The 9776-nt window shown below is 42.3% G+C and overlaps 1 protein-coding gene across 2 annotated transcripts; it reads left to right on the top strand.

Annotated features, from left to right (window-relative positions):
• Positions 1-4754: 4754 nt before the first annotated feature.
• LOC105697571 (glutathione S-transferase) lies at positions 4755-9645 on the top strand. Of its 2 annotated transcripts, XM_012420990.2 has the most exons (5): positions 4755-4824; positions 4878-5140; positions 8140-8307; positions 8665-8807; positions 8886-9645. In XM_012420990.2, exons 2-5 carry the CDS (start codon positions 5005-5007, stop codon positions 9051-9053), a joined length of 615 nt encoding a protein of 204 aa, XP_012276413.1. In that variant the 5' UTR covers positions 4755-4824; positions 4878-5004; the 3' UTR covers positions 9054-9645. The 2 variants fall into 2 exon arrangements, with proteins under 2 accessions (XP_012276413.1, XP_023290534.1); XM_023434766.1 differs by having other exon boundaries at positions 4784-5140.
• The last annotated feature ends 131 nt before the right edge of the window (positions 9646-9776 follow it).

Genomic DNA, 9776 nt, shown 5'->3' with positions numbered 1-9776 from the left:
CCCGGCGCATCGTACGCGGGGATACGCAGCTCGCCCTTGCCGAGTCAAGTCCTTCGTCGTCCGTTCAGAGAGGCATTCTGAGTCACTGGCGAGCAGCTCCTCCCGGAGCGGCAACAACCCCTAGCGACTCCGGCGCGCGCATGCCCCGAGGTACGCGCCCTCGTGGCCGAACCAGATGGGGTTGCAGTCACCCCCTGTCGGCGGCGCTTTGGGGTCTTTTAGCGGTCGGACGCTCCGCGAGGTTTCCCCTAATGAGGACCTGCGGGGACCCGAGGGACCCGAGCACTGCCGACTCGGAGAGGGTTGCTCACCTTGAGTCCGCTCTCCAAAGCCCCGGAAGACCGCAAACGCGGGACAAGGCAGGGGCGCTCTCCTGAAGTTCCTTCAATTAGATTAGCCCACGTCAGGGTGGATTCCGAAGGATGGTCTTGATAGACTTTTAACACCTTTTTTTAACCTTCGATCTGGGAGGGATTCGCGAAGTCGGACACCGATTGATGGATTTACAGGAAGAGGAACCGTTGATGGGGGTTTAAGGGGACGTGAAAGCTTTCAAACTTTACAACGGAAACAAGGAGGCTATAAGAAAGATCCTGACAGCCGTGAAATTTAAATTTAAAAGAAAATTTTTTATAGAAATTTTAGAAATTGAACGATTGACCCTTCAGATGCCTTCAGATCCCCTTAAGAGGATGCGAAAGGAGGCTCGTTTATGAAACTTTTCTCCGCATTGGGTGAATCGTCAGAGATTTTACTTCGTGAACGTGGAGGCCTTAAGTAAGGTCCTGATATCCATGATGTTTTATTAAGAAGAATGTTGTGTAAGAAATTTTTTTATTTCTTTATAGAAAGTGAAATGTTACGGGTATTGGGACTTTATTTGAGGCTTCTATGTTAATGTGGTCAAATTTAAAACGATTCGGTATGTCTAGTTCGGAGAAACGTTCCGTAAACGATTAACCCCTCGAATGGCCCTTTCATATCACTTTAAGAGGTTTCGGGGGAGCGATTCTGAGTCACCTGAGGGAGGCTTGATCGAAACCTGGGATTATATCCAGACGGATAATTTATTTGTACATTGCTTCGTTATCTATCTCATTAGTTTGTTTCCTGTTTCCTTCCTATGCAATGTAACGATTTGGACGGCCTATGATTTCGCGTTGATTATTGCTCTCGTCGAGGCGACGTTACGTTGATTCGCAATGTCGTTCCATCGGTGTAATTGGATTTAAACGGGCGATTGTTTTTTAAGCGATGGCGAATGTATACAGGGCGGAGAAACAAGAGCCGCTATTGTTTCGATAAGTGAGCACTGACGTAAGTAGTGCATCTAGAAGTCTAGGTGATTTCCGGGGTTAAATATCATCGCGAGAGTTTTAACGCAGCTCCTGTTTCGCCTCGCGAAATGAAGGTTTCACTGGACGAGCTCTCTCGATTTCTCTCCGACCAGGAATTCATTTTTATATTAATTTGCCCGTTCTATTTACCCTCGAATAATAATTCAAAGTAAACATAATCCACATTTCCACGAATTGGGTAAAAATAAAACGCCCCGTCTGCGCCAGACAAGGGATTGAAAAATATTCCTTTGTGAGAGTTTTCCCAATTAGTGACAGCCCTCGAGGGTTGACATTTCGGTTTCGGGGATGTTCGGCCCATGTGCGACCCCGAGGAACGCATGTGGCACAATAAATGTTTCACGCCAGAAACGTATATTTAGAACACTGACAAATGCCCGGCTACGTAAAATTTAACGCACGTAAACGCAAACACAATTTCACTGATAAATATCCCGGCAGAAAAAAAAAGAAACGAGGAAACGGTATTTCAGTAGAATGTTCCCTCCCCCCCTTCTTTTTTTTTCGGTGAAATCTTTTTCGGAACGTGTCATAAGTGTCTAGTCAAGGGAAGATCTATGTCACAAGGAATGCTGTCGGGAGTAATAGGGTCCCCTTTAACTTGGTTCATATACATGTTGCTTTTTCGGCGGGAGATGCTTCTCGAGAGACCCCTGGGGTTATTCACGAATTCAAGTAGATCATGTAAGTTGCCGGGTTGCCCCATAAGTAGAGCTTAAAACTACCGTCTATCCTGCCCCGGTTTAATTACTCCAATTAACTTGATTCATCTCTAGTCCTTTTTTCCGAATTTTTTACAATTATTTCACCCGTTAACATTGGGCGTCCTCGAGAAATGGAATCTGCCGTTTCGCAGAGCAATTGCAGAATAATTGCGAGATCCATTCTGCTGAATTCATTTTTTTTTCAGCTGATTTTTGCTGTTTTAGGGAGTAATAAATTAATGCTCTGAAGGTATGATGCTTAAGGTGATCGAGTTTCGGTAATGGAATACTTTTCCAAAACCTTTGTAACTGGATTATCGCACCGGTAAGACGTTCATTCTTATATTGATCTCCAATTCTTTACAACTGAGGCTCGGCTCTGCGAAGAATCGCGTTACATCTGCCGCCATGATTTTACAGGTGCAGTTCCGCGCGGAGTATTTTTAGCGCGCTTTCAACCTTTTCTTCTTTCATCCGTAGTCCATTTGCGCCTCGGCCTCCCGCACGGGCGAAGAGTCAAAAAGGTTCACCGGAGCAGCCTTCAACGAGCGCTATACCGTTCAAAGGCCTGTGCCTTTTCACCCCCCCGGCTTTATCGGCATAATTTTAGATACCGAAAAAACCACACTTATAACGAAAAAGTGTAATTTAATAATTTCTTCCTTCGGGGCCATTTATCATCCACAGATTGTTCTCTCGCCTCGAGATCGCAATGGGAAAGAAAGTCAGTCGTGCTTGAAGTTATTTCGGAACTTCATCAGCAGCTTAACACGCGCTAAGTGCAGGGCCATGTAGAGTAATTATAAAGATTAGATAAAGAAAAAACCTTTGATCTGAACGCTTTGCTGTTCAGGGCCTGAGAAACGATTAAGGAGCACGTGTACTCTGTAGACGCACTGCAGAGGAATGATTTATATATAAGAAAAAAAAAACGTTAATGTTTTTGACGTTTTTAAGCGTTTTGAGGCGTTTTTAAGTGTTTTCTGTCAGTTTTTGGGGTGAGCAGCCACCGGTGAATTTTTTTCGTAACTGCGACTTCTGTAGCGACTCTTTCTACTGCGGGGTGAGGACGGGCAGCTCCGATTGGTCGGCCGCTTGGGCGTCGGCGGCAAGAGTCAATCAGCGAGCGCGATCAGCGTGACGTCACCGAAGCCGACGCGTCACCGGTAGAGCCAAAGAATACAGAAGTCTCCATAGATGCTCAGAAGGATACGGGCCTCCGATGCTCAGAAAAATTGGCCAATATTTTAGTTATGTTAGCCAACTGCGTGGTGGCGCCGCAGTCGCTTCCATTCCCTCTTCCCTTGCCATTTTCTATCTCATGTTCTTTCATTATGCTGGAAACACATCCTCTGTTTGTCTTATTCACACTGTCTCAGGGGGTAGCACTTCTATGGAAATGTTTTGTTCAGTGTTACTACCGCCACCATAGCTTACACCCAGAAGTAGCTGAACTAAAATTCAATATGGTTGACGCGCTTGCGCACTAAGGTAGTTTATTCGGCACGATTGGGTACGATGTGACGTCTTTAAAAGTGTATCGTGTTTTTTTATTAATGGCAAAGAACATTCTTTTCAATTAGAACAATATTTTAGTCGAATCTTAATAATATATCAGATTACATAGTGGTATTCTTATTCTTTCTTTCTTTTCTTAATAAAGTTCTTCGTGGAAAAGACACTTCCGAAAATCTCTCTGTACATCTCTCTTTCTCCTGTGGTGTCGAAAACGGTTGGCTAACACATGCGTTCTCTCTCTTACAGATCGTCCATTCTCCTTCCATATACTCCTCCCGGCATTCTACGTGTGTTTTACTCTTCCGCAAAGTATACGTTGACTAACACGTGCGTTTTCTTTCTTACAGACGTCGCTCCCTTCCCATGTATCCCTGACTTGTCCTGCGGCTACATGTGTTTTTAGAGCAAACATTTAGTTGCAGCTAAACCTCACAGATGGCGACGTTGGTTTGTCAAAATATAAACAGTCATGAATTCATGGGATTTCGGCAATTTTACATGGATCTTTTTATCATTACTTTGCCGAAATGACATATAGAACCCTTCAGTTCGTGTAATTCTCAACGTAGACTGTAAAAGACTTCAACATAAATATAAATGTCGGTAATGGAACGCGCCAGCTTATGTTACCACTTGAGTGTTCAAAACGGCATTACCATCGAAAAGGGTACAGATGAATTTTACTTTATCGACGTAGATTAAATTGCTTAGCGCCTTGCATATCCTCTTAAATACACGTGTATATTTCTATACATAAATAGAGTAATATTGCAATAAAGAATGCCATTAAGAGGTGTTTCTGTATGTCGTGGATGTCATACATTTTTTAAGTCTTCAATAATTATGTCATATCAAGACAATGAGCAGAGATGAGCTAATGAGTTAGGAATGTGCGATTCAGCACAAGCTTCAATCTCTTAGTGAACAGCTATAGAGCCTTTCGTGGTATTTCGATTCTAAATCTGTTTTTGTCCAGTATCGCGCGCGTGTCGGGGCTGGAGGGAGAGGGGGACATTCTGTAATGCTTTAATTCGCCCGTGCTGCCATCTAGCGTCCCGCATGGTTACTATTTATTGGGTATCATGCGTCAACACGGGAACTGGGCAGAGATCGGTCAGCGCCACTCCACGTGTCCGATGAAGGGGGGCCTGGAACTGGGACGCGAAGGGGGATTCCTCGTATCTTGCGCAAAGGAAAAAATCAGCGTCAGTGCGCGCGTCGGTCCCGGTGCTTTCTACTTCGGCGTGAGTCGAAGCTAGCCTGACCTTCCCGCTCGGGCCTAATAAACGATTCGCAGTTGCAGAAACGAGCAAGACGAGCCGCGCGTGCGCCCGGTGTTTCTGCTCGACCGAGTCGCGCGGTCACGCGATTGGCGCATCCTTGCATCGTATCCACTATCCGAGCGCATCCCCCGCGAAGCCGCAATGACGAGGTACCGGCTTCTGTACTTCGACATTATGGGGCTGGGCGAGCCAATTAGGTTCCTCCTGAGCTACGGCGACTTCGACTTCGAGGATGTGCGTCTAGATCGTGGAGAGGCGTGGGCGAAGATCAAATCATGTGAGTCGCTCGACTCCGCGCCTCTGCCTCGGATCGCCTCTATTTTTCTCCTTTAATATTAATTTATTTCGAGTTACCGCCATCGCGGCTATTTTAATATCCGATGTCGCATACAATGGGCGCACTTTTCATGCAAGAGGAGCGTAGGCGAAAATCTAGGCATGCGTATCTTGAACGCCACGTGTGCTTTCTCATTTGAAAACCAGAATGCACGTGCTGATGTTATTCTCGTTTTTTTTTTTATTTTTTTATTTATTTATCTCTAACACGGTCGATGTATCTTGTGATTTTTAGTGTAGGTGAATCAGGGAACTCGTAGAGTCGAACGGGGGAGTATAAAATGTACATGCAACGTAATGGGAGCCCATGGTGAAAGCGGATGACGTCGACTTTCCTTTAGGCTTATTTCTACCTTTTTAAGAGTACCGTTGTACTTGTACTATTATTTGTTGTCTAGGAAGTCAATCGGTGATGGTGCTTCTGGCTTGGAGATGTTCATACTAAAATCGTCAGTCGTGATTATTCACATCTGACCCCAATTTTTGTTTTTCTATAGTTAATTACTGTGTTCTTTTATGCATTTGGCGCGAAACTCTACCGAGTTTTCTGATTTATTTTCATCATTATGTTTTGGTATTGAGACAACGTTAACGTTTTCATTAGCGTTAGGGCGTTACTCTCTCAGCTAATTATTTATTTATCTTTAACGCGGTTGATACAGTGTGTGGATTTCATAGAATCTGAAGAAAGTAAATGAACTCTCAGTATCGAGCGACGAGAGTGAAATATACAGATAACGTAATGGAAATCCATAGGCAATAGTGAAAGCAGGTGATTCTTGATGCGATCCTTTTCTTAAAGTTTATTTCCATGTTTCTGTTAGTACTGAGCTGTATTTATCTTTAACCGGCTCTCACTTTTGAAGTTTGATTGCATTATTGGGCATTTGCCTCTGGTACAAGACGAGATATTTGGGTGAAAATCATGACATTGGCCAACCAGACTATCTCTCTTGAAAAATCAGATCAGATCACCTTTTACTCTCACTCTACCGATATTTGTTAATAGTTAATGCAATTACCGTGATTTCCTGAAATCGTATTTAAAATTGGGGTTTAATCGAATCGCGGAATTTTTCTTACTTTAAAACATGATAAGATCCTACTCCGTTCCACCGGGGGACAGGAAATAGCCAAGGAATTTTCATAAGTATCATTGCCCCTTTATCCTCCCATGGCACTCTAAATCCCTGTAATTGACTTTTCGGAAAAATCATATAACCATTGAAGGGTATATTTAAGGTGGCCAAGGTAAGTAGGTTGCACTCCAGAATGATCGGGGGTTCGGAGAGCGGCGAAATCCACGCGAAATTAACTGTACCCATGACCTCCTTTTGGAAGCCACTTCGGGAACTCTCGTTTGTCTCGGTCCTTGCTTGTTTAACGTTAATGCAATTGGTGCGATTTATAAAGTTTACGGTGCACGTAAGGTACGCCGAAGAACGGCGAAAATCGAATCGGGATCGGGTCGTTGGACTCCGCACGTGGCCTCCCGAAAACGAGATCGTGCTCCTTATTATTCTTAATGTTTATTTACTCAACGTTAACGTAATCGGCGCAATTGATGCAATTTATAGCGCATATACCTAATGGCCCTGCGTCTGGGGCGAGACGAGACGTGGGCGAAAATCGAGCCAAGTGAGTCGTTGGACCCGACACGTGGCCCCCTTCTGAAAACAAGACTGCATATCTCGCCCCCTCTTGTTACTCTTAATGCACATTTATTCAGCGTTAACGTAATAGTCGCGACTTATGGATTTGATAGCTCACGCGACGCGAATGCGCTTCCAGCGAAGCCGGTTGTAAGGAGAAAATCAATTCCACTCTTTGGATGCGACACGTGGCCTCGTTCTCGAAACCAGATTACACCTCTTCGTGTAATTGGTACTCCTTCATTTACCGTTAACGTAGCTTGCACGATTTCTGGAATTTATTGTACGAGATCCAACGCCAGAAGTCCTCGTTTAAATGTGAAAGAAAGCAGGCTGCGGAATAAAAAATGCGCAATTCGAAACCAAATACCCTGGTAATAATATCATTTCGATATGTGGTATACATGTAGTCGATGTTTCTTCAAGGTGCAATATCTTCAAATTGGAGGGTACAGTTGTATTCGGGACTTTAATATACGAATTTCGGTATAGTGAATTTCGAAATCTTTTGCATATATTACTTTTCGACCTTATCTGTGAATATTTACAGGTAATTGTATATGGAGATACGCATTCTAGTATACAGTATGTCATTAGATGTGACTACGAAAACTCGGATACTTTTGAATACTGCTTTGCGATCACGTACACATACACAATTGTATGCATTTTGAAAAATGCGCGTTTTAGTACATTTATTAGAATTTCGTTTGGTTTTCACCTTTGTTCTGCTGTTTTATCGTTTAGGAATTCCGACGTAGAAATAGTGTTTTTCGAAATGTTGTATGGATACAAGTTGTTCGGTTTTCTCATCGAGTGCGATTTTGTGGTGTTAGTATGTATTTGTATTCGAAAGTGTTCGGAATGTTGAATATTTCTACACGTTCGCTTTTTTAGAGTAGTTCGAAATTCAGTATACATTTAATTCGTTTTCATTTCGAGTATCGCTGATGCTGATTTTAGTATAATATTTGTAATCGAAAGTGTTCGAAATCTTGAAACACTTTTAACATGGTAATCAAGTGATAACACGTGTTCACGTTCTAAGAGAGACTGAAAGGGTTGCTTTTTTTTTTTTGCAGAGAAAGGAGAAGCTATATCAGTACACGTAAGACCGTTCAAGGCTCGCGTAATGACTAGGTACAGATAATCTCTGCGTTGGCTTGCGTATCATTCGCAAGAAAACAATTAGTTTAATTGTACTTATTTCTCCGGCAATAAAGTCACTTCTGCTGTGTTTGAATGGCATGCATCACGCTGATTAGGTGTGGGTCATTTTCTTTCACAGCAATGCCCTTCGGCCAAGTACCGGTCCTCGAAATAGATGGGAAAAAGTACTCTCAGACATTGCCGATTTGCCGATACCTCGCCAAGAAACTCGACTTATTAGGAGATACCGATCTGGATGTTCTACAGGTTGATTCCGCAGCAGAAGCTATTCACGAACTGAGAAAACGTAAGCCCTTCCAAAATTAACGAGGTTACTTAAATTGTAATTATCTTCAACGCGATGCAGTGTAAAATAAATTGAACCTGGAATGAAAGAGAAAAAATTAATAATACCGTCCGTGTGTATTAAAGAGTGTATGGCATGTTTTAATAGCGTCACTGGTCATTTAAAGAAAATTAAATTTCCATTAGAGTGATGTTTAGAGTAAAGGGACGCAGCCCTCAGTTGAGGACCATGAACTTGTCTGAGACGCAACAGTGTTTCTTAATTTGAATATTTCAATATGACCTTATATTAAGAGATGATAAGATACGATTACGATTCATAATACAATTATCAATTATTTAATTTCTTCTTATTTAGAAATAGCTCTCTTCTTCCGCGAGGACGACCCGGTGCAAAAAGCGAAGAAAAAGGCCGAAACCGTGAAAAACACCGCGCCATTTTACCTTAATCGTTTCGAGGATCTTGTCAAGAGCAACGATGGCTACTTTCACGGTGGAAAAGTAAGTATTTTGTAGACAAAGAAGATTAATAGAAATCATATCCAGGTGGACGTATTTAAAGGTTCCTTTTTGACCTAGCTGAGTTATGCGGACATATATTTCGTCGCCATATTGGATTTCTACAACTACTGCTTGGAGTTCGATGTCACGAAGGATCGTCCTCATTTGAGAACATTGAAGGAAAAAGTCCAATCGATTCCGAAAATTAAAGAGTGGCTAAACAACAGACCGAAACGGAACTTTTAGTTTCGGCGTGCTCGTTTGAAAGTGTTCTACTTTTTTCTGATGGAAATATTCTTTCAAATGTTTAATAGGTCTATCAACTGACGCTTTCCGCTGACGACCTCCTTCTGCAGTTTCACTAGATTAATAGGTCACCAGTCTTCTTTTTTAGGTGATAAAAAATCACAGGACATTCCAATGGACGATAACTGCTTCGGATATTTATGTGATTTTATCAAATACTACTTTCAATTCGACGTCACGGATGAATATTTGCACATAAAGATATGCAAAAAGAAGGTCCCGATGGTCTTATAATTGGAGCGTGCACGCTGTTTTCTGAGCCCCCTATCTTCTTGATACGGTATGAAGCAAAAAAAACTTAGTAAATCTATATGTGATGTTGCTTATTTCCATAATGGCGATAGTGAAAAAATGGGCCGCTCACTTAATATAACGCAGTGTCGAGTGACGAAGAAACGCATTGACATATTTTAAAAGTCGCATATCTCCTTGTTGATTTATTTCATCTCCGTGCACATAATTATAAGATAGTCCGACGTGTATCAGGTAATACATTAGTACATTGCATTAAATGGATCCAAAGTCTTCATTACTTAAGCCTCTGTTGTTAAACTAACAGAAACATTCTGGTATCTTTTCATATCAGACCGTTTAAAAGTGAAGGTTTTATTTAAACAATAGTAGAAGGATGCATTTTAGTGTTCAGCATGAGTAAGTCACGTA

The sequence above is a fragment of the Orussus abietinus genome, unplaced genomic scaffold, assembly GCF_000612105.2.
Source record: "Orussus abietinus isolate OABI.00-Male unplaced genomic scaffold, Oabi_2.0 scaffold21, whole genome shotgun sequence".
Classification (NCBI taxonomy): Eukaryota; Metazoa; Arthropoda; class Insecta; order Hymenoptera; family Orussidae; genus Orussus; species Orussus abietinus.
The sequence above is the reverse complement of the archived record's forward strand: the minus strand, read 5'-3'. Positions and strand labels throughout refer to the sequence as shown.